This window comes from Amia ocellicauda, chromosome 16, assembly GCF_036373705.1.
Source record: "Amia ocellicauda isolate fAmiCal2 chromosome 16, fAmiCal2.hap1, whole genome shotgun sequence".
NCBI classification, from domain to species: Eukaryota; Metazoa; Chordata; class Actinopteri; order Amiiformes; family Amiidae; genus Amia; species Amia ocellicauda.
In genome coordinates, this window is record NC_089865.1 from 14194114 (window position 1) to 14219779 (window position 25666).

Consider the following 25666-nt stretch of genomic DNA (forward strand, 5'->3'; position numbering starts at 1 on the left):
CAACCTGTTTTTTTGAGCGGTGCACAGCCAGGAATATAGCAGGAATCACGTATAATTTCAGCCACTCACCCCATTTTGTGCCTTGCATACAATCAAAGGGTGAACGGTGCAGAATGGATTGCATCGCACAAAACGGGGTTTTGAATATGGCAAAAATTGAGCATTTTTGCACGATAGCCATGTGCGCCATGCAAACCTCTCTGAGCGGTGTGCAAACACTACGAATATCTAGCCCTAGTACTTTGTAGTCAAACATGCTGTTCACATGAACCTGCTAATTTAGTAGTGTGCAGCAACAACCACTTATATATATATATAAATAATATAATTATAATATAAATATGATATAATTTCTTCTCATGCAGATACTCACCCTTGTGAATACGCTGTCCTGAATTGCAACTGCATATGAAATGTTGCTGGAAGCGCTAGCTGTTGTTTCAAGCAGCATAATTGATGCTCTTCCCTGATTACAAAAAACATAGAAAATAAACAAAAATAAATAAATAAACACATTGTAGCATAAAATGAACCACAAGGTTCACTTTTAAATTAAGAGACTTATTGTATGATGGTGGTGACTTGGCCAGTAGATTTCAAAATCTGGTAGCTGAATCAACTTCTGAATCAACATGTTTGACATTTGACATCAAACAGTAGATATATACAGTGAGGGAAAAAAGTATTTGATCCTCTGCTGATTTTGTACGTTTGCCCACTGACAAAGAAATGATCAGTCTATAATTTTTATGGTAGGTGTATTTTAACAGTGAGAGACAGAATAACAACAAAAAAATCCAGAAAAGTGCATTTCAAAAAAGTTATAAATTGATTTGCATGTTAATGAGGGAAGTAAGTATTTGACCCCTTCGACTTAGTACTTGGTGGCAAAACCCTTGTTGGCAATCACAGAGGTCAGACGTTTCTTGTAGTTGGCCACCAGGTTTGCACACATCTCAGGAGGGATTTTGTCCCACTCCTCTTTGCAGATCCTCTCCAAGTCATTAAGGTTCCGAGGCTGACGTTTGGCAACTCGAACCTTCAGCTCCCTCCACAGATTTTCTATGGGATTAAGGTCTGGAGACTGGCTAGGCCACTCCAGGACCTTAATGTGCTTCTTCTTGAGCCACTCCTTTGTTGCCTTGGCTGTGTGTTTTGGGTCATTGTCATGCTGGAATACCCATCCACGACCCATTTTCAATGCCCTGGCTGAGGGAAGGAGGTTCTCACTCAAGATTTGACGGTACATGGCCCTGTCCATCGTCCCTTTGATGCGGTGCAGTTGTCCTGTCCCCTTAGCAGAAAAACACCCCCAAAGCATAATGTTTCCACCTCCATGTTTGACGGTGGGGATGGTGTTCTTGGGGTCATTCCTCCTCCTCCAAACACGGCGAGTTGAGTTGATGCCAAAGAGCTTGATTTTGGTCTCATCTGACCACAACACTTTCACCCAGTTCTCCTCTGAATATTCAGATGTTCATTGGCAAACTTCAGACGGGCCTGTACATGTGCTTTCTTGAGCAGGGGGACCTTGCTGGCGCTGCAGGATTTCAGTCCTTCACGGCGTAGTGTGTTACCAATTGTTTTCTTGGTGATTATGGTCCCAGCTGCCTCGAGATCATTAACAAGATCCCCCCGTGTAGTTCTGTGCTGATTCCTCACCGTTCTCATGATCATTGAAACTCCATGAGGTGAGATCTTGCATGGAGCCCCAGACCGAGGGAGACTGACAGTTATTTTGTGTTTCTTCCATTTGCGAATAATCGCACCAACTGTTGTCACCTTCTCAGCAAGCTGCTTGGCGATGGTCTTGTAGCCCATTCCAGCCTTGTGTAGGTCTACAATCTTGTCCCTGACATCCTTGGACAGCTCTTTGGTCTTGGCCATGGTGGAGAGTTTGGAATCTGATTGATTGATTGCTTCTGTGGACAGGTGTCTTTTATACAGGTAACGAGCTGAGATTAGGAGCGCTCCCTTTAAGAGAGTGCTCCTAATCTCAGCTCGTTACCTGTATAAAAGACACCTGGGAGCCAGAAATCTTGCTGATTGATAGGGGATCAAATATTTATTTCCCTCATTAACATGCAAATCAATTTATAACTTTTTTGAAATGCGTTTTTCTGGATTTTTTTGTTGTTATTCTGTCTCTCACTGTTAAAATACACCTACCATTAAAAGTATAGACTGATCATTTCTTTGTCAGTGGGCAAACGTACAAAATCAGCAGGGGATCAAATACTTTTTTCCCCTCACTGTATTTGTATGTTGGGGTAGTTGGGGTTTTATTATGCATATGTCTGTTTTTGTTTTCGGATTTACTGAAAGTCTAGCCTTAATCTGAAACATTTCTGTGAAGAGTCCTACATTTCATTTATATTATTTTAACACTTTTACAGGTTTGGGCATTCTTAGCCCCAACATTAGACAAGTGTTATTGCAATAGTTAACACCGAACTTTGAAGCACAGTTTGTTTAAAGCCCAGTAAATATGTGACTCAAACTCTAATTGATAATTAAAAAAATAAAATAATAATAATAATATATATATGGACATGGACTGATTCACAGTTAAGATTCATATAAGCAGCTAGAGTCACTGATGGTCATGTGTGAGAACTGTGGACAGCGATCTAAATACTGTAGCTTGGGTAAGCGCTGCATAATATTTGGATGAACTTTTACTGTGATATAAATATGTTAAATAAGAGTAACATTTGGGCTGTGGTGTCATGGGTCATGTTGAGGTTGGCGAGACAATGTTGGGATTGGTTAGATAAGGAAATTACTTTTAAATGGGATTGTTGTAATATTTACAGCTGTGGTGTAACTTTGTAATATTTTATTTAGTTGATGAACTATCAGTGGCGATAGAGTCTGTAGGGGCCCTAGGCAGAACATTTTCTTTTTTTTTTTTTAACATTTTGTAAAAGTAAAATAAATCGATGATGGTGTTTTCTCCGGTGAGAGCAGGGGGGGCGGAGGTGGGTGGGGTGCGGAGTTTCTTCAGTCTTGGGGCCCCAGGCATCTGCCTGGCGTGCCTGGCCATAAGATGCGCCTCTGTGAACTATATTTGTATTACGGTTTAAGTGTAGGTTTCTGATTTCATTCAGACTAGATGTCTGATCTGGCCCAGGCAACTATTTAACTCGATCCTGAATCATATGGCCTATGCTTTCTGTATTTATTTTTATATAAGGTTGTATTGTAATATACACAAAACATTGTGGTCTTTTAAGAGACATTAGTAATAAACAAACATGAAAAGTAAAGAAAAACAGCTTTCCTCACCGGTGAAAGGTCTAAAACCAAAGGGTTAAGCTCCACTTCCAGCTGAACAGTGGCTTCCTTTCCAATATCCACATCTATAAGCTCACAAATAATATTCACACACGCATGGTCTTCTTTCATACAATACTAGTGAAGCAAAAAAGACAACAAATTACATTCAGATAAGGAAAAGTACATTTTAGTTAATTTTCTTTTTCACATTTTGAAGTTATTCATGTCATCTGATTTAAATAATATACATCAAGGTTTGATATTACAGTACTTTAATAGTTTACTTTTCAGCAACCTTTTTGCAAATATGCAATGCTTGTTTTTACCATTTCTCTTTTTCCTGTCTTCTCAAAGAAAAACACCACATCCTGAAGAAATGTAGGTTCCGGTATATCACAATCACTCTTCAGCGTGTCAAGCGTGCTATTGCACTGGCCATGGGTACTCTTTGAGAGAGAAAAAATCCATCAAATATACATCGGTTACTTAAAAAACACACAGCCTCCCCAATTCAACTCATTTACATTTTTCTTTACGCACACAGAGTCATTTCAAACCCTGAATTTATGTATATAGAAAGCTCCTTACATTGTAAATCAAATGTTAATTAAGTATCTAATAATTAGGAAGATTTCTGGATAGCATTTGTAAAAAATGTGTTTAATTGCCTCTGCATTAACCAACCTTGTTAACATGCATTTACATACCTTTATATTGAAACTGTTGAACAAGCTGTATGGATAAGGCACTAATCGTCTGGGCATGGTGATTGAAAGTTTTATGTTGGAGACTTTGCTCGGGCCAACATTAATAACCTAAAAATAAAAATGTTGACACAAAGATGACATATTTGCATTATGTAGTATGTATACTTAACAGTGGAACCTTAAACCTGTCCTCAACAAAGCAATATTTACATAATTTCCAGACATGTCCCCTTGAACAAATGCGATTTCTCAATACATTTTTCTACAGATTTGTAACTATACTGATTAAGTCATCATTACATATGAATAACTATAATGTGAATTGGTATATTTTGTCCAGAAACAAAATAAGTATATATTTACATTTTGTAAGCATACACCGATCAGCCATAAAATTATGACCACCTGCCTAATATTGTGTAGGTCCCAAAACAGCCCTGACCCGTCGAGGCATGGACTCCACTAGACCTCTGAAGGTGTGCTGTGGTATCTGGCACCAAGACGTTAGCAGCAGATCCTTTAAGTCCTGTAAGTTGCGAGGTGGGGCCTCCATGGATCGGACTTGTTTGGCCAGCACATCCCACAGATGCTCGATTGGATTGAGATCTGGGGAATTTGGAGGCCAAGTCAACACCTTGAACTCATGATTCATCAGACCAGGCCACCTTCTTCCATTGCTCCGTGGTCCAGTTCTGATGCTCACGTGCCCATTGTAGGCGCTTTCAGCAGTGAACAGGGGTCAGCATGGGCACCCTGACTAGTCTGCGGCTACACAGCCCCATATGCAACAAATTGCGATGCACTGTGTGTTCTGACACCTTTCTATCAGAACCAGCATTAACTTTTTCAGCAATTTGAGCTACAGTAGCTCGTCTGTTGGATCGGACCACATGGGCCAGCCTTCACTCCCCACGTGCATCAATGAGTCTTGGCCCCCCATGACCCTGTCGCCGGTTCAGCGCTTTTCCTTCCTTGGACCACTTTTGATAGGTACTGACCACTGCAGACCGGGAACACCCCACAAGAGCTGCAGTTTTGGAGATGCTCTGACCCAGTCGTCTAGCCATCACAATTTGGCCCTTGTCAAAGTCGCTCAGATCCTTACGGTTGCCCATTTTTCCTGCTTCTAACACATCAACTTTGAGGACAAAATGTTCACTTGCTGCCTAATATATCCCACCCACTGACAGCTGCCATGATAACAAGATTATCAGTGTTATTCACTTCACCTGTCAGTGGTCATAATGTTATGGCTGATCAGTGTATAAATGTATATTAACTAAAACTAAAACTGCAGTGACCATAAAACCACAGAAATAAGATGAATCATGAAATCTGTGATTGTTTCCTAAAACATTCAGTTAGCAGGTAGCTCTTTAATCTGAAATTATGTAAATTGTTACTCATCTTTCGAATCTGAAACAATTGTACTTACACTGAAGGTATAATTTAACTTCTCAGCATAGCAATCATTCAGCCTGTCTCCTCCAAACTCAAACGACGAGGGTGAAACAAACCTGTATTGAGACGGAACACACCGTTCACTGACTGAACCACAGGGATAATCTATATCACTGTCTATCGGTCAGGTATTGGGATCACAAGGTATCTAATAGAGTGAAGGTGTTCCCCTGGCCTTAGTGAATATTGCAGTCTTAGATGCAACACAACATTTCCACCACCTTTTGTTAGATGGCCAGAATACTGTGTCATTCCTCCCGCAAAACATGGTCTCTGTGTCTCTCCCTGATTCGCCACACCACCCCCAAAAGTGTTTCATGGGATCAAGGCCAAGGCTATATTTATTCCCCCCAGTGCTGCACTCCTTGTGCTGGTAGAGGTATGGGCCTCAATGTAATATTAAACTTTCAATAACGTAAAAGGTCACAAGTTGACTCTGGAACCTGTATTTAGCTTCCCAGTAAGACATAAGTCAGTATTTGTTTTGTATGTCTCACTGTGCTCAAACGCATGCTTTGCTTGTTACTCTACTGGACGTTTACATTTCTCTACGTGCTTCTTAAACTCAATCCTTGTCAATAATGTATGCAGGATCATATCCCTTTAAAAAGGAACACACTAAAAATAAATACATGATCATTATAGCTTTTTGGTGAAATAAGCTGTTTTGCATCTCCTCTTAATCAGCTGAAAAGATCCACGATCGAGAGTTTTAGATTTTCACCTGCTATTGTGCTGTGGTAAACAGAATGCATTAAAACACAGTAGACAGCAAAAGCACAATTCCAATGAAAAATAAAACTGCTTGGGTTCTATAATTGGCTCATTTCTTATGTGTTTGCAATATAGAACAATATTTCACTTCACATTCTGAGAGTTGAAGAACTATATCCCAGGGAAAGGGTGTATGTCCCACTGTTTCACAGAATGATTCCTGTAATTTTTCGTTTTGCACAATACAAGCTCTCATTTACAGATTTTCTAGTGAATCGTGTCATATCACTGAAGAGATTTAAATGCTACTACACTTAATATCACAGTCAAATGAGTCTTTGGACGGATATGGAACCATCACACTTATGCAAATGAACAGCAATTACAGATCTACTGGAAACAAGAACAATTGGTAACTTGTATTTATGTGTATATTATATATATGCATTTTAATATGGGTTTAATGTTAATTATATATTGTTCTTTGTATATAACTTTCGTAATGGGTTATGTGTACCATGTAACAATTACTTTCATTTGATAATTGAATTTAATAATATCATTTTTTCAGATTGTAAAAGTAGGGAATAATCATTATGATTTGGATCTGTGAACTGTTTATTTTTTGTAAAATTAAAAAAATACCTAATCACAAAATCACGAAAATAAAAAATTCTTATGATGAACTTACCCATGGAGATTGATCTCAACTCCATATCTCAAAGGCAACAGCAGATAGGCAAAATTGTTAGAGAGAAGGGTTTTGCCTTCATTTGCACTGTAAAATTAAAAACAATCAACATTTTCTGGGAAAACACTCCATTTAAATTGATTCTGTATTAACAGTCATAAAAAAAAAGAAAAACCTTTTCACAGGTGTTTTTATAATTGAATTTCAGTATCAACTGAGGCTTTTTAAAATAAATGCACCTGATTTATATTACATAGAAGCAATACCATGTTTTTATGCTAATGTATAATTTACTGTGTAATTTAATGATACAAATATAACTGTATATATAGCAAAGTATCAGTATCCAACCTAAAGTAAACTTCATTGAACATTTGCCACTATCTGAATTAATATGTTTTTGTAACTTCAGATCCCACATTGCAAATGTTAAATTCAAATCCTACCAAAACATACCAAACTAACCTAAAAGGTATCTGAAGGTCATACAGCTAATTACTTGACTCATTAAATTCTTGTGTTTACCAGTTCCCTTAACTGTGAGTAAAACATAGTGCATTTGTCTTTTAAGTAATTACATGCCTCGTGGTTTGTTTAAATCACATTCTGTAGAGCTGTGCATGCAGTAGCAAAAAGCCATCTATTAATTCAAAGTGTGCAAAAACTCCTTCTCATTATTTAACCAGTTCCCTGCATTTGTTTTGCTTAAGTCACTTAAAATGTGCCCCTAGCATTGCATATCTTTTTCATGTAATTTTCGACTTCTCAGCAAGTATGAATGGTATTTACCAGGTTGCATTCACTGTGATGTTGAGATCGCCTGGGCTGCTGCTCCCGTTCACATCCAGCAAGAAACTGATGTTGGTCTGATGGGAAAAGATTCACAAGCAATGACTTTTAAAAACTGAAAGGTTGCCATGATTGTGTCACATGATTGTGTTTTACATGATTGATGTAAAAGAAGCTTACTGCATTGTACCTGGCATGTTTATATCACTATTTTAACAATATCAAATCTGCTTTGCATCATTATGTACCTTTGACAGAGAGTTGACATAGTAATGTCCCACAGTGCAGTCAACTCCGACTACAATCCGCTTCTCTTCAGCGACTTCACAGCTGATGTACTTCTCTACCTGAAACCAAATGCAAAGTTGTAGTTATGCACCTATAAAATACATATGGTTTAAACGAGAACATTAAAAACTCATTTATGTTATCCTTTAAAACAGTCAATGTAAAAGCCAGTGTTAAATCTTGCCATTTTTAAAGCTTATCCTTAAAATGAATAAAACATGAAAATGACAATAAACTTTTACATTCTCGAGCACATTCATGATCTTACCGAGTCTAACACTTTGATGAAATACAGATTACTTGGAAATCTTAGATGGAGTACAGTAAGCAATGCATCATCTCCGTCATTAACAAGTTTCACATTCAAGATTATGGTCTTGCCACTTCCCAGTGCAAAGTATTGCTTGTTTTCATGGGACCTGGAAGAGATAGTAGCACATCATTATGTCATTATGAATCAGGGGAAAGATGTAGAAAATATTCATATATGTCGTTTTTGAGTCCAAATAAAATTCTGCCTGATTATTTTTCATCTGCTTCTTTTTAATAGTTCCTAAACTGTATCTGGTAACATCACAGGATGTCTGTCCTACTTAGAAAACAGACATTGATATGATATTCTGGCATCTAACCAAAACATTAGTCACTTTACACCTTTGGGAGGAAAGCTGGCATCTCGACAAGCAGCAGAAGGTGAAAAAGGAGACTGCATAAACAGCGTTTCAAGGTATGAATGGAACAGGGGGGAAGCAGCTAAATGATATTGGATGTTAAAATGTGCATTACAGTGAGTTGTCTTTCTTGACACCATCATTTTCAAGTGTCTTTTTATTTTATTTTTATAGTAATATTTTTCAGTTCATCCTCAGTCGCCTTTGCTTTTCTTGGCTGGTGGGTATGTTTCCATGGTGCTGCTGATGAGCGATTCACCAGCCTGGTGCATCTTTGAGAGCAGAGCACCAGGTGCACGTCTGGGAGTGTGACAAGACTTCACCAAACACACTTCTTTCTTATAAATAATAATTTCACATCACAACAACAACAAAATGGAGTACCCCAGATTAGCCAGGAATATAAATATGTATGCAGATAAATACAAGTTGAGTGAGTATAGTGGCTTCTGCATGAGCCTCTCATTTTTAAAGGTTTTTATTTATATTGATATAAAATTATCTAATTTACACTAGTTCGCACCCTGTTTGGTGTTAAATGGTCTCAGATATTTGTTATGCCATCCGAAAGTGTTCTTTTTAAAGAAGTATTGCTTACACAAATGATAAACAAAATGTTTCACACCTACACAACTTTGAGAAAATTCTGAAAAGAGGAACAGGTAAAGTCACCTTGCACACCCTGAAACAGGAAGTTTCAAGTTATTTGCATGTTTTGTTGTTATGTTTTCAGTTTGTATATCTGTACTTGTTTTGATCACACTTAATGACAGGGCTTTCATAAAAACAATGTAGAAGATGTGAAACATAACCCAAAAAGTGAGTTTCTGTAATCTGTCACATGATCTAAAAGTAATATTCCTGGGGATTATTAAACATGGCAATAAGCAAAATGTATTTAGGCACTTAATAGTTATGCAGACTTCGAAGAGTTAAGAAAAGGTGTAGAAAAATACTTTTACCTTTTCACATCTATAATAAAAAGTCTCCATTAGGGAAAGTCTTACATGACAGCATTCCCATTAATGAAGGAATGGGTAATCTCAAAAGCTCTTGTACCCTAATTAAATCTAAGTATAGTACCTTGCTCAAGTGTACTACAAAGCCTAAACCACTCCTCCATCCAGCTGCCTGTTTCACGTATGGTTTTCATATCTCTCTGAACTTCATGTCGGACTGAAATAGTTTTTTGTGATGTAGAATCTAGAACAAACATGACATGTCAGACATAAGAGAATATATCAGATAAAAAAAGAAAGATAAGTGTTGGAGATCAAACGGAAACAGTAACTTACTGTGGTAAGACGAGGCTTGCGGAAACATGCAGATTTGCTGAACAATTTGCCCAAGCACAATATCGTGCAAACACGGTCTGTGTAGGAATCAAAAAGGAAAATCATTTTAGTCTGCATTTTGGATGCTTGGTATTTACCTTATTTATCTGACGTGACTTCTGACCACTCTACAAACAATGATTTATGTATTAATTTGCAGATGCCTTTACCCTTACAATATTAAAGCAGAAAAGTTTAAAAAAATCAACGTAAGCCTTCATAACATTTTGAATTCACCCACATTAGGCAGAACAGAAAGACTGATGACGAACCTGGTTTTTGACAATGTTATTTTCCCCCTCCCTCTGTTGTAGCATGGGTTTGAGAGGGGGGAGGTGGCCAGAGTTATTCACAATATGGTTCCCAATCTGGTAAGTGGCCTCAAAATGGATTGGGGTATAAATATCTCTAACTTCTTTCTATAAAAAGGAGAGAAAAACAATAAAATCAAACCATTGGCGGTATAAGTGGACATGTCTAAAGTAATTCTTTGTTTTTGCATGGGCAAAAATGATGCTTTGGGAAGTCAAGATCCCAAGTACTAGCTGAAATATGTTATAATCACTCCTTCCTAAGATTACTGTAGGTGTTTTTCAACAATTCCCAAACCACATATTTAAAGAACTATACTGTATATGTCAACATAAATCATTTATCCTGCTGCCAAATCTCGTGGCATGTTCCAATAAGAATATCTTCGATGGTTCTTCATTTAAATGAAAAAGGGAGAAACTAAATAAATACATTTTCTCTCGGTTTTATGTTTGTAGAAGTGGGTAATATTTACTCGATCTGCTCATGTGCATATTGTAATAAATGAAGACCTCTTATTACTGCAGTAGAACAAAACAGACTTACATAGAATTAATCACACGACAGCCCTGCTTCTGCATTTTAAATTATAAGTAGGCGTATTATTAAAGTCTTTGGAATTGTGTGCTCCCTGAACCTGCCATCCAGAACAATGTTACCTTGTCCCACAAAACAATCTGGAATCCAGCCATTGTTTATATCCCAAGACGAGTGGAAAATGTACCTCGTCCCTCATAGGAACATCATCCTTCCCATTTTCCTTCAATGTAGTCATGTTTCAAACTACAAAGTCAATTATTTAATGCTAGCATTTACTTCACGAGATTCCCCTTCACCATTAATAAAGGTCTAAAATGGAACCCCTAAAAATATAATTACACAACAGGCCATAAAAATGTAAATTCCTTCTTCTTTTTCTTATTATACTAGTTTAAAAATGTATGTACCAAAATAACATGTGCTTGTTTTTTGAATGACTTCTGTTAAATTAGGAAAATATCAATCATCTTACTCCAATACTTAATAATTCAGAAATTGGAAATGGAAAATGGGCTTATGAAAATTATATGATCAATATATTTTGTGAGACTTCAAAAGCTAAAATGTTGTCTTTGCCTTAGGGGTACACATCAACGAATGTGTGCTAAGGAAGTACTAAAAATGCCTCACTGCTCACACATGCAAATGGTTTTGAATATTGCCCCTGTTTACTAGGTGCTCTTGGTCTATTTATGGAACTTGTAGTATGCCCTTTACACATGTACAACCAATAAAACCAGAACATTAACGCATTTCTTCACTCTATTCTAGTTTGGCATGACTCCAATACAGTAATTAATGACACAGGAAGGGAATCTTTCTTTCATTGGTTACTGAAGTTAAATAAATCAAAAGGTATTTTCTCTATTCTTGCTTATACATAGCTTGAAAATATTGACCCAAATCTCAGTAGATCAAACTAGATTCACTGCTCATTGTTTAGTCAAATGATGAAGTACATTTTTTTTCTTTTTTTTCTTTTCTTGTGTTCATAGTTGGTTATGCAACAGTATGCGTGCTTACACTTGACTAAGCATAAACCGGCAAAGTATTACAGTTTCAAGTTCTTCAATTTAAAAAAAAACTACAGAACAACCTGTTATTTAGATGAAAGGCACAACTGGTGGGGAATGGCACAATCAGGTCGTGGGGGGGACAGGGGCGGGGGGATGTACGCCCTATGAGGGAAAAGAGAACTGGAATCTCTTAGTCACCATCTCTAAATATTTGTTTTCATTTATTGTCTATACAGCATTTTCTTTAAATTATCATTGATAGAAATCATTTGGATTCTTTATGGTTTTGGATTCTGTTATTGTATTACTCCTTTATCATTGCATTCTCAATGATTTTGTAGTTTATCATAAATAAGTTACATTTAGAACCATAGATATTGGAATGTTATGCAAGTCTGAAAAATCTCAATTAAAAGTAGTTAAGTCACACAAACCCGATTGGTTTACCTTTTTACTACTGTACTACAAGACATTTAGGTGACTGGAAAACAGTGAGAAGCATTACTTATATTCAATGCAATGAGTTTCCTTCATTTTTTCTTTCAGTAAGAGTGTCTTGTTTTGTTTATGTCCTTAGTGTGGCTGTTAATTTCAGTGTAAATTTAACAGTAGACTAAAAGTGTAAACACTAATTGCACAGTTCGTATCCGTATGTAGCTAACATGAAGAGTTGCGCTCTGAACATAGCAGTGTCACTGTGTAAAGGAAAAATAAAGAGATAAACTTGATAACAGTAGAAGGAAGAAATATCTAACAATAATTAAAGCCTCCACTGTGCTTGTAATGTTTTATAAGTGCCTCTTTATGTTAGTATGGATCTTTTGTTTACCATGAATATGTGACTGCATATAGGCTAATGGTCTAGTTTGTGTTGTGTCATTACTGTACCTGGATACATGGATGTAACACAACATTCAAAGCTTGAATGTTGGAGGTCCTGGAGTGTAACAGAGTCTACAGGATTTCAATCTAAAGGAACATTTAATTTTATATAAATGAAACCATTTATTAGCTTAGTGACTCAACATTAACATGGGCTTTAGGCACTGGATGAAGGCATTTCCTAAGCCTGAAGCACTGGGGATCTCTTATGATGTAAAATATGCCCATCTTTTCCAAACATCCTACCATCCTATAACCTATTGTATTGGTAATAAAATATCTAATGCCATTGAATAGCCTACTGATAAACTAACTTGGAGCCAACATTGCGCTTCACAAAACCTCCACACTATGCAGGAATGCAGAGGTTTCCCGGCTCAAAATCCCAAGTTGTCTGTGTGTGAAAACTGAACAGCTTGAGGCCCTGACTATTACAATAGCACACTTGATTAAACGATTCCCCAGGTGTGGGAGATAGACAGCCACTGATTGTCCTTCCACATGTCCACTGTTTCAATTCACACCTACAAGCTAGCTTTGACCAAATCACATGTTATCTAATTCATTCTAATTTTCCACAAGGTCTTTGTTGCATCTGTTGTGCATTAAATTCATTACATTCATTACTATAATTACCAATTAATTATTCCATTCTTAAAATATATAAAATGTACATGCACCTTTTAGGGATTGCTTCTGACAGATAATCATACTTGTTTATCTCTCACATCTTCATCACTTGCTTCAATCCAAAATGCCACAAAGAGGGCCAATCCATTATTTACTTTTTAAAATATGAGATTAATCAGCTGCCCCTGATTAAAGAGAGCTTCTGGGAAATCCTATGGGTGTCAACTAACATCTGGAATATTAACTCAAAACGCATACTCTATTCATTAGGATGGAGTCCCAGAGTATCCTTTATCCACAGATCCAGTTATTTTTCAAAAAAAACAAATGGTAAGACTTGTGAAGGTAAGGTAAGGTAAGCCTATCTTGACATTTATTTTTTCACTCATGTAGAGGTAAATGCATAATTAAAAAAGCTATTAAAAATCTTAATCAAGTTACATTAGGAAATATGGACAGTATTACTTTAAGCCAACTTCCAAAGCATCTTTAACTGTTGACTTGTTTCAGTGTCAGCTGAGATTAAGTTTCTTTGCACAATAAACTGATTTCAATGGCATTTTCTAGGAACAGGATATCACTCACAAAAAATGTTTTACTTACCCTGACGAACGCCTGGTGAGTCTTGCAGACCATTGTGTTGTGTGAAGCAGATACCTGCCCCGATGTACCGTTTGTGCCTCCGACAAAATAAAATCTAGACAGATCCTCCGCATTGCGCTTAATGTCAGCAGACACGTTATACTGGAAAACTACAACAAAAAAAACAAATCATGAAATTAAGATCGTAAAAGATCACAGAAAAACATTCATAGGTTTTTGTTCTAGGAGGCCAAACGCCCTGTGCACTCAAAAATGGCAAAATCAGCACATTGGTCTGAGGTCTAAGAACCTCTAGGTACAAATAAATCACAATGTTATGTTTTATAACGTACATATGCTTGTTTCAGAAAATATACAGATATTTCGGTCAATTAAATCAATGAGTAATGTAAATAAGAATCAGATACCAAGTACAAAATGTCATAGTTGTTTTTGATGAGAAAATCATGGATCCCAATACTTTTATTCAATGTCTCTCATTTCAAGCCTTTCTTAAGCAGCATTGAAACATTTATACCAAGTGGAGGAAAGTACCGGAACTGAGACAGAGACCCTCTGCATTTAAAGGAATAGCAGTCTCTTGTGACAAGTCACTGTTTCACAAGCTTACAGGGAAACATGAAAACACTTGTTTTAAATCACCCAAATAGGAGACAGAAGCCATTGAGCCTGGAAGTCAATTTCAAATTTGCTTACTTAGTAAATATTAAGGAAATATATGGAATAAAATATAAATTGTATGGCTGAAGAAAACTAAAGTAGCTAAGTAGCTACATGTTAATAGCAATAGCAATTAGCTCAAATTAAGCAGTTTTCATTCTCTGTCTGAGTGAGATGAGTAAAAGATGGACAAATGTCCAAAATTATTTTCTTACAACTGGACAATGATGTGATGACGTGATTTAAGCCATTCCGTTAGACATTGTCATATCTATCAGAACAGCTGTGAAGTGTTCATTTTTTTAAAACACTAAACCCCGACCATTGTAACTGCAACTGTCAACAACTTGGTATGGTTTCAGTAGATAACAGATATCTTAGCAAATACAACAGTCATACAACATTGAAACAACTATTGAAACATAGATGCATTTAGAAATATACTTGTAAAAAATTCCGAACTGTTAAAAACATCTTACTACATCTGGCACCGCATACACAGCTTAGAAATAAAAGTTTGGACATCAATTAAACATTATAAAGATATAAAAATAACATAATTTACATGTGAATAGTAGGGGCAACCAGTGGCTGCATTAAGCTGCTTTTTACCCCAAACAATGTGTCGTATAAATGATTATACTCAACAACAACATATGCAGAGGGTCAAACTATTTATTCCCAAAGGATCTCACATGGCTTTCTGCAAGTGGTAGTCTTGCTAGTCTGCATACAAGTACATACCTTCATATATTTCTTTAAGATTTGAGTAGTTCACATACTCATAATGTTACAATGAAACCTGTGTTGTGTGGGGGAAGAAACTGTAGAGCATTTTAACTTTGTAGGATTCATTAAAATAAAGTGAGGAGATTCCACTTTGCATAGTAAAATGGTAACAATTGGCTTAATGTCATTGTATAACAATTGATCAAATGTGTTTTATTTAAGGCAGAATATTCATATTCAAATATTTTGTTGTGTTTCAATCATAGTTAATGTTCCCCCCATTTCCTCTGAAGCCCTGTTCCCATGATCTAGATCTGGTTTATTTAACTGGTGGCTGGGAGACATAATGTCCCAACTCATTTTATTGGCTGTGGTTAGTGTTTTAGGACAGGATGCTCTACAGAACAGACAGGACTCCGCAATTAGCTGGCGTCTCACAGAAAGCAGTGTATCACCTTGTTTTATATACAGGAAGCATTTCACGACATGACCATTCATAGCTAAGAGCAAAAACACTTCGGATAAATGCCCAATTGTCGCCATTAAATTGTCCATGTAAAGAACCCTACCTATGTGTCCTGGGATGTGTCTGCCTTTAACCCGGAAACACATCGTGACGTTCATGCACACAGCAGGCTGCCGGTTCTCAGAGCACATTATTGGCTTGGTGCGGTTGAAGCTGGGCGGCAGTAGCAAGGAGGTTTCTACAATCACGATGGCACGGGCCCTGTCAGAAATGAAGGCAGACACAAGTGATTTGGACAGTTATTTTCACTGCAGTACTCAGTGCTCAGTGAAACAAAAAGTAAATGCACAACCTATTACTCTAAACGTAAAATTCAAACAAGATAATATGCATAAAGTCAACAGCAACAGTTCTATTCAATTATTAATGTTTTTTCCACGTTGGTAAGCATTTGTCCTTGAATTACTCCATCCTACCTTAGCAGTACGGCTGAATCAGACAGGTATGCACCAACTACTAAATCTGTGGAGAACAGCAGAATGACAAAGGTCAGCAACTGGAAAACATCACTTCTTTTTTAGAGGTCTCTCTGTATGGCTTCATCTTTAAGTTACTGTAAAGTATTGGCTGGGGTACTTCTTATAACTTTTAGTCTGATTTATTCTTTAGAAAATCTACCACCCAGATCAAATGGTTAATTCATTCATTCATTCATTCATTCATTCATGAATGGTCTTCTCTTGGTCAAAGCTTGTCTAAGAAGGATAACTTATAGTCCCAGCATGGCCCTTTGAGGAGGGGGGGTGGGGAGATTTATTTTCTTACTGTGGCAGTTTGAATAAATCTATTTTTTCTGCTATGTCTGGGTTATCCCAGAAACGCCTCTACATAACTGCCATAGGCTTCAACAAAAAAGCTACTATAACCCTTTCAGTTGTTCTTCTGTTCTGTTTAGATAGGCCTAGCTTTTACCCACCAATAAAGCAAAGCTGTATTCTGTAGATAATAACATATAGCCAAAAAAAGCTCTCATATTATCAGTATGAAACTCCCACAGTTCACAGTTGCAACAGCTCCGGCAGGGAAATAAATAAATGTCTCCATCACAGTAAGATTGGAAAGTAAACTGTTTAGAGAAGCTTACGAGGCAGTTTAACTGTGCCTAACCTACTTTTGCAGAGCCTGTTTACAGGATTCACACAAAGCAGGAGGTGATCTCAGCCCAGCAGGCTGTTTGAGGTCTAGTACTACACAGCCTATTTTTAATGATGAAAAATCCAAATAGCATTTAGTAAATGAATTAATAAGCTTATATGGCCTCCCCTTGATTACACCCCCCATCCCCATACCCCCACTGACAGTCATTGGGTTAGCAAAACACTTCCTTTGCTGTAGTGGTATCAATCAATAATTCACCACTTACTCATGCTAAGCTTCACCTTAGAAAAGGGCATGGCTTATCAATTTAAATGTAAGAGAATATTACCTGAGTATCCATTTCCATCAACATCAATTCCTCCTGACAGAGACTGGCCAAACATGCTGAAGCCATTACCCATTAAGCTTCCAGTTATTTTCTAAAATGAAAAGTGTACAGAGAAGTTACTAATAAAGCAAATGGAAATGTCAACAGAGTGTTTTCCAGAATTGTAAAGCAGGTTCGGTGCATATGAATACATTATCATCTGTTTGTAGTCTCACTGAAATCAATATGAATCTGTTAATCAATTCATTGTTTTGTAATGAAGATACAAATGCATATTTCAACAGTCACACTATCTCTGCCTACTGACAATCACAATAGTGCCAAAGGAAAGTGGTTCACGCTAAACTGCTTTAGGAAATTGCACCAGTTGAGTCTGTCTCAAATCTGTTGTGCAGTGACAACAATTTTGGAGAACAATGGCCCGATTGTCACAGTTTGGAGGAGAATGTTTGACATGACAAGGAAGCGCTGACCTCACAATCTGATGCACAGAAACCATAAGCTAATACCAAGGCCTCTTCAGCTCAGCACAAACACCAGCTGTACACGTACTTGGGAGAAGGTCTGTGATATCCCTTTCCTCTTTCCATTGTAGATATAAATAGCTCCCTGTAGATCTTCTTCCTGTGGAGCTCCAATTGCTACATCTGCAAGGGAATTATATATTGAAAAACATACAAAAAAGTTATGTATCCCAATACCCACACTCAATTACACTACAGTCTACTCCCTGGAGCAACTTGATCCATGTGAAACAAAAATGCTTACATCCAATTACTTAGTTTGCCATTTTAAAAGACAAAGGATCCCCCTCATTAAGACTGTGTACCTTTATGATATACAGTAAAGCCATGCTATAATGTGCCTCATTAAGCTGCCACAATTTTTAATGTCACTGGCCCTTGTCCTTTAATATAAATTACACTGTATTTCAAACTTGATTAAAGTTACAGTGCTGTCACTTGTGACATCTATTGAACAGCACCACCAATTTGTTAATTGAAATATAGAGAAAGATATAACAGTAAGCCATCTGATATATCAAATGGTCTGCGCCTTATTTTCAGTTTTATACTCGATATAATGCAGTAATTTGTTTAACTTGTGTGTGTTAATTCTTATTAATTCTTATTTAACACACACAATTCACTATTTTCTTTTCTGTGGTGCACAACTATTAAAAAATATATATTTTGGGGGTGATTCTTGTTGAAAGGTGTTTCACCTACCATGACACATAAATTGAACTTGACTCATGAGGCAAAATGTGATTAATTTGTACTAACAAAGTTACTAATTAACTGAACTTTTTGAATTTAGCTTCTCAGGATAGTTTCTTCCTAGTCACATTGATAAAGCAAATTCAGTTCCAATGCCTTGTATTCAATCAGAACCTCAACAGACAAACCTACACAATACACGCTTACTTAGGTACAAATTAAATTAATACTAAAAAGGAAAGCTAATTACAGATCTGTTTTTTGCCTGAAGCTTCACACTTATACCTAATGGAAACCCACTACCAAAGACTTAATTTGAACTCAATTACGATTAATTAAATTATTCTAGCAATTCTGGAGATATCAAGAAGATATAAAATGTATCTATTGACCTGAAATGCCGTCATCATCAATGTCTCCAAGATCAATTATGGCTTCTCCAAACCTTGCAGAATACAAGTTACTGCCCATTAATTCAAATTCCGCTTCCTCCATTTTACCCTGGAAATAAATACATATTAGTGAATGTGCATCAAAGCATCAATCTGAATGCATAATGTTAAAATCAATTTCTGGGAAACTTGTGTTCTGTTTTCATGTCACTGCATTTAGGTTAAATCACTGCAATATCAATAATAATGCATGTAAATGGTACCTAAGAGCTAGAAAAATCTTGTAAAGTGTATACTGTAAACAGTGACAAGCAATAATAAGGGAATGTAAGGAATAAATGTCATATATGACTACATAATACCGAATGTATTTCATATATTTTAAAAACTAACAAAAAAACAGTTTGCTTACCTCTCCAACATTCATATAAACGTAAACGCGTCCTTCCTCTCGGACTGTACTGTACATCGGCGCCCCGACAAGCAAGTCAGAGAGTCCATCTCCGTTTAGGTCGGCAGCACAGACAGAAGCTCCGAAATAGGAACCAAGCTACGAACAGGGAAATGTATTCATGCATATCATGTTTAATTACATGCGACGAACACTTTAAAAATAAAACTACTGCTAAATGTAATAGTTACCTACCATTTTGCCTTTTGCTTGAAATATAACCTTTAAAACTTTAGACTCCTGCTGGATTTGGAATACATAGGCCTGAAACAGGAAAAAAAGGATATTCAAAGAACACCTGGTAATAGGGCTTGTGTAATATAAAACGTTAATAAAAATAAGAATAAGAAAATATACACAGAGGATTATCCATGCTAACTGTAATAGTCCATGACTCACAAAACAAGAGCAGACAATCTATTATTAACCATTAACCAAAACATTATGTACAAATCACTGTAGCAGAAAACCTCACCACAACTGATACAATCTTTTATCTTTAGATTACAACTGTAAAATTACAAACTGTTCAACTATCATGCCTATAACTAACAGAAACAGGATTTAAGTATCAATTTGGTGCTAACATTTCTCATTCTGAATCCTTACTCCTGGACTGATAAATGACAGGACTAACATGCTAATCTGTGACTATTCTCACCTCCTAATGTATGAGAAGTCTGTAAGACTCTGGAATTGCTCCAGAAAGCCAGACAGTGTTCTCAAGAACCAGATTGCTCCGATTGCTGGCAACTTATCTCTCAATAAACATTACTAATAAGGTAGGATTGGAGTGGAGGAATAGCATATTTCACCTCCCCTGAATCTTCAGATGTGACACCAAATGCAGCATTTTTTGTAGCCAAACAGGACACGTACTATCTCTTTCTTGATATTAAAAATTAATATTAAAATAAAAATCAGTTTTGAAAAATCATGTAGGTTTAGTTGTGGCTGCCATTCTTTGCCATGTGAATTCTGACATTTGTATAAATCCACTATGATGTTAGACCGGGACCATTATCACAGAACAAGACTTAAACACATCCATTAGATATTCTTCATCATAAAACACGATGCTGCACCAGAAGAACAATGTGTACAGATGAAAATTAACTCTTACTTTACCAGTCTGCCCATTCTGGGGAGCTCCTCCCACAACCTCTGTGGAGTCAGGTGTGGTAAAATGCCCCGCACTAACAGAATAGCCTGTCAAAGAGGACACACAGATGACAGCTGTTTAGATGCCATGTCATTGTTTTACTATGAAAAGCCATTTGATAACCTGAGCATATGAAAAACCAGTACATTTATGAGGTTTCAGTCAAACCAGACTCAGCACAGTCATTTGGTGAAGGTGTTTTCTCTCAACTGATGTATGCTAATACAATGATTTGTCCTTTACACATGTCTGCTTACAGATATTGTGATATAAGCAGTTTAAAGGACTTCTGCTAGTGGCATGTGTACAATAGGGCAATAGGTGACAGCATACAATAATTGTGCTCTATTTTCTTCAGAAAAAAACATCAAATAACTTTGAACTAATATAAAAAAAACAACAGTATGCACCTGCCTTTCAGCTTCCTGTTATTTCAGAAAAACACATGGCCAAAGTACAGCTTTAGTATTTCCTTTCCAGGTCTCATGAGTACATTTAAAATTCAGTTTTACTTTAGTTTCTCACAAATCTACCTACCTATCCAAGAGAAAGCTTTTGAACAGACTAATGTGAAGCCATTATATATGAAGTATATCAGAGGTTGATAGTATTTGGAAACATTTAAACATTGCTGTGGAAACTCTGCCTTCTCTGCACACTTTGCTAAAAGGCTTCATCAAGTTGAATTCAACATATGTGCTTAGTGATATGCTTTAAACAATGTATCACAATGTCATGGATGACACAGATAACAACATTTTAACATTTTGATCTGTGTTGTTGGTACTGGTACATACTTTTGCAAGTGAGTGGGTGTTGCAGAGGATGGTAACAACTCAGGACCCTAGAGTATTTGTAGTGCTTGCTATTTCATGTCCTGTGCACTGTGCTAGCTGATTACATGTCTGAATGGATGCCTGCTGTATAAAATATTTGTTTTGTAATTTAAAACTGAAATAACAGTATTATAAAAAATAAAGCCACTCTACACTTTTTGAGGCCGCCCTATTAATCCAATGCTTATTATATTATGGATATAAAATGTATATCAGTGATGCTACAGAAAGCTCAACTTCCTTTTCAGAAGCCCGGTTAGACAATTAGTTACGTAACTATACACCCAAAACAATGTCAGATTATTCTGTCGAACACATGAAATATATGCTAGTAGTGCATTGGCAGGGTTTAATAGTTCTGAGTCCTGAATACCTGCAGTTTTCTACTCTCAAAACAGATAAAATATAATAAAAAGATTAGCCTACATATTGACCATGTGAAGCATTTGTAAAGAAGAGAAAAGTTGACGGGTGTAATTCTTACCTAGGTAGCTTCCATATAGAACAAGATTATCATCATCAACATAAGCATATTTAGAACCAGTGGTTGTATTTAATACTAAAACAGATCCAGTCCAGTAAAAAGCTCCAGGGGCTCCCACTATAATCAAATCCTGCAATGTAATAATGTACATTAAAAATTGCATTATAAATCTTAAACATATACAGATTAATACAGATTTGCAACAATTCAACTCAAATCAATGATACCTAAATTGGAAAAAAGGGAAGAGAAATCAATCAAAAACTGAATACCTCCATCATAAAATTTGATATTCCAGCTTGGCAGGATCCATACTTTTCACCAAATTTCCGTTGATGATCTACAAAATAACAATAATAATACTGAACACCTGAAAACATTATTGGGATGTGATGCCACAATAAAGCAAATGACTCCAAAACAGAAGCATAAAATATGTACAAGCATGATGACAACATCTTGCTAACCCTAACAGATTTCTAAGTGTTGTGGTGTGCAAATAAAACTGATTCTCCAAGGTCATCCAAGTGCTGGTCCATACACCAGCTACTGTTATGTCACATCCTGATGTTTTAACCTCTGTGGTCTTTAAGGGCAACTTTGGCGCTCCAAAACATTTGACATTCATAATGATGTCCTTGAAATTCAGGAAGGGCTGTGTAGACCTTGAGCAAAAAGCTTGCAGTTTACAACATCCTTTGAGGAATAAGTATGAGTTTCCTCTTTTCCGATCAAAAGGAAATTATTTTTCCTGTGTCTCCAACAGTTTCGTTGTTATTTTGTCTATAAGATCAGAATAGAAATGTATGCAGCCACTAAAATGTGCTTACAAACTGTTTTTTAATTTTTATTTTATATAGGATTCTCTCAGATTCAAACATAAACTCTAACCTTGATAACAGGGATTAAAAAGAGCTCTGGATTTTAAATCAGGCTGTATTTTGTAGCAAATGCCATGTGGCAACTTATGTTCTTCCTGATTTTTTCTTCCGGACATGTAGAAGATATTTTTCCATCGGTGACCACAAGCCTGCACAGAAATGAGACAAGCTTTATATAAAAACTGTTATGCCCACATCACAAATATAATCATGTAATAAAATAGGTCTTAACTATCAGATATTTGCATGTTAACAACTAAATACATGTTGGTAGATCGAGAGAGTGAATATATTGATTAAGAACTGTCCAGTTAACAACAGCAGAAGTTTACAAGTCTAATGAGCGACTGAAAAGACCCCTTTAAAGACTGAATATGTTACTCACTCCTTGCAGGTTATTTAAGTATATACCTACCTATTATAAGTAAAGTAACATACTTATGATATTTACAGTAATAAGCTGAAGTCTACTTCACACCATTTAAACCTTCACACCCCTCCTGTGTGCCCTGTTTCACACTCCACAAGATTAAAATAAGAAGCTGCTTTGGCACTTTCATCATTCTTTAGGAAGCTACCAAAACAGGAACATTAACTAATTTTCCCCCAAACCAAAGACAAAGCAAATGACAAAACCCCTACAAACAGAATGAGATGCACATTGTATTGTTTTGCAACTACACATTGCTTCAAATGTTATTCCAACATGTGTTCACACAGCGCTCATTCTGTGTTATGCTGAAGTACGACTAAATTGGGAATTCAGGCTTGTATTACATACCACAATAAGGTTCCCTTGAGACTGCCTGGACAAGCTAACACCAAACCACTGGTTATCTCGCTCTCCTAGGCAGTGTTTTCCACAATAATCTTCATTGTCACTTCCTGAAACAGATTAAACACATGCTGGATGGTCCAAGGTACATTTCTGTGCATATATAACAAAATTAATAATAAACAAAAGCAGGTAATTGACTAGTTTGAGGACAATATATACTGTACTAGTGACAGCCACACTGCTGTAGAGGATGTAATTTTTAAACCCCTAGGCAGATTCGGAGGGAGTGGGACTTCCTGGGGTCCGGCACAAATCGATACCCATCTGTCCCTGGGGATCTGCCAGTTGTGACTATGCATAATTGGCTGTTAGACTGTGCATGCGTTCCGGGGGAGACGGGGGTGGTGGGTTCGAGGGAGTTATGAAAAATGCCCAAGCGGGAGATGGGCAGAGTGATCCAGGACCTCAGTGATCTAGTTCTGCAGGCCTGTATTTTCTGAGCTACTTATTCATCAATTTACTGGTATTGATGTAACAGAAAATACAATTGTTGTAATTTGCTGACACTTATACAATAAACAAACACCATATCATTTGAATCAGCAAGACTTGACAACTTGACAATCATTCCTTCTGAACAGATGTACATTTCAAGTGATTGAAAGATTTAGTGACTAAGTGATCAAGTGATTGTTTGTCCTTATTGCTTTTCCATCAACACAATCATACATAATACACCCATGAAAACCTATAAACAAATAAATAATAATAATAATAATAATAATAATAATAATAATAATAATAATAAACCCTTCAGTAAATACTCAATACTAACCAAATGGGAGTTGCTGACAATCCTTCATCTGATTGATGTTGCATTTAAAAATGGCGCCAGGTGAGGAAATTGAATGGTTATTACCTGAAGCCACAGGAGCTCCCACTACTACCCTAAAACACACAAAAAGGACACAAGATATAGAGCAGGCAAGATTAGAAATTGATCAATAGTAAACGAATTACATACATGCATAGACTGGACAAATAAAACATATTAAACTGATAAGCAATACATGTGTGATGTTGTTTTTTCATGAATTGCATTTGCTTGCTATATAATTACAGGTCCGGTCCACACCAGTGAGAAAAAAGCGTTGGACATTTAAAATACACATGGATGCATGGATCTAACACAAACCCTGGTGTGTTAGACATTCAGTTAATTAATTAATTGATTACAATTGGTGCAACTTACCAGCTTTCATTCCCATGTGAGTGTAATAACACGGAATATCCAAATAAAGATCCGTTTGGTCCTTGGAAAGGTATAAACTTCTCCACATCCAAATTGTAACAGTCCACATGGCTAACCAAATACCAAACGCACGCTACACGCAGTGCATTGGACCAGCTATAAACTTTTTCCAACTTGTTCCGATCCATATTTGAAAACATGTTTTAAAAGTGGCATGCACCTAAAGCACTGACGGCTTAAAAAGCGTTGTACTGAAAAGCAGAAAAAAAGAAGGGAACGAGCTGATACATCCGTTTTTACATGACAAACAGTTACACTAGCTGTAAAAAAAAGTTACAGTGCCTCTCTCCTGTTGCTTTCATCTGCTCTGATCTGCAACACTTCCAACTGTTTCAGTCCTGTCATGTGAAAAAGCGATTCCGTTAGGGGGAGCCTTTACATCCCTGCATACAGATGTGTCTTGCAAAAAGTAAAGGCAAGGCAAGTTCGCTCTCATTAGCATATATGAAGTTATACATTATGGAAACCAAGATGAAAAGTTGCAAATCACGTTTGGTATTAACCCTGGGCTGGTGTGAAAGTGAATGTAGAGGACTAGCTGGCACAGTTGTTCAAAAGCTCCTCTGGATGGGAGGCATGTGTCACTGCACTGTAGAGGTATGCATGCAAGCGTGTTAATGAAGCAAAACCTTTTTTTTTTTCTGCTAATGAAAAGTCAGAGTATTTCCTGTTTCATTCGCAAAAAAGACCACATGCATTCATTGGGGGCAATGCAGAGAAGACAAAATGGCAAGGAAGTCATTGGGATGTTCAGATCCAAGATGTAGGAGACCTAGGGTTATTATTTGAGCATAATAGCCTTTATATTAAACAACTTCTCCTCAGGTGTTGATACAGAAATCATTTTCTTTCCACTTTTGATTTAAACAATGCACAGCCAACCTCTTAACCT

General features: G+C 36.7%; 1 protein-coding gene across 1 annotated transcript in view; it reads right to left on the bottom strand.

Moving 5' to 3' along the window:
- itga4 (integrin alpha 4) overlaps window positions 1-25367 on the bottom strand; it is a 29806-nt gene extending 4439 nt beyond the window's left edge. The window contains exons 1-26 of the mRNA XM_066687473.1: window positions 24715-25367; window positions 24298-24410; window positions 23466-23569; window positions 22695-22833; window positions 22076-22143; window positions 21804-21933; window positions 20445-20530; window positions 19517-19585; window positions 19283-19420; window positions 18871-18979; window positions 17811-17905; window positions 17259-17349; window positions 16249-16294; window positions 15876-16033; window positions 13918-14066; window positions 10207-10353; window positions 9896-9972; window positions 8198-8348; window positions 7890-7988; window positions 7642-7718; window positions 6853-6939; window positions 5422-5503; window positions 3987-4094; window positions 3606-3725; window positions 3289-3414; window positions 374-466 (exon numbers count right to left, since the gene is read on the bottom strand). Of these exons, the coding sequence (XP_066543570.1) occupies window positions 374-466; window positions 3289-3414; window positions 3606-3725; window positions 3987-4094; window positions 5422-5503; window positions 6853-6939; window positions 7642-7718; window positions 7890-7988; window positions 8198-8348; window positions 9896-9972; window positions 10207-10353; window positions 13918-14066; window positions 15876-16033; window positions 16249-16294; window positions 17259-17349; window positions 17811-17905; window positions 18871-18979; window positions 19283-19420; window positions 19517-19585; window positions 20445-20530; window positions 21804-21933; window positions 22076-22143; window positions 22695-22833; window positions 23466-23569; window positions 24298-24410; window positions 24715-24914 (2862 nt within the window). The 5' untranslated portion in view covers window positions 24915-25367. The remainder of the gene's footprint in view (window positions 1-373; window positions 467-3288; window positions 3415-3605; window positions 3726-3986; window positions 4095-5421; window positions 5504-6852; window positions 6940-7641; window positions 7719-7889; window positions 7989-8197; window positions 8349-9895; window positions 9973-10206; window positions 10354-13917; window positions 14067-15875; window positions 16034-16248; window positions 16295-17258; window positions 17350-17810; window positions 17906-18870; window positions 18980-19282; window positions 19421-19516; window positions 19586-20444; window positions 20531-21803; window positions 21934-22075; window positions 22144-22694; window positions 22834-23465; window positions 23570-24297; window positions 24411-24714) is intronic.
- Window positions 25368-25666: the final 299 nt, after the last annotated feature.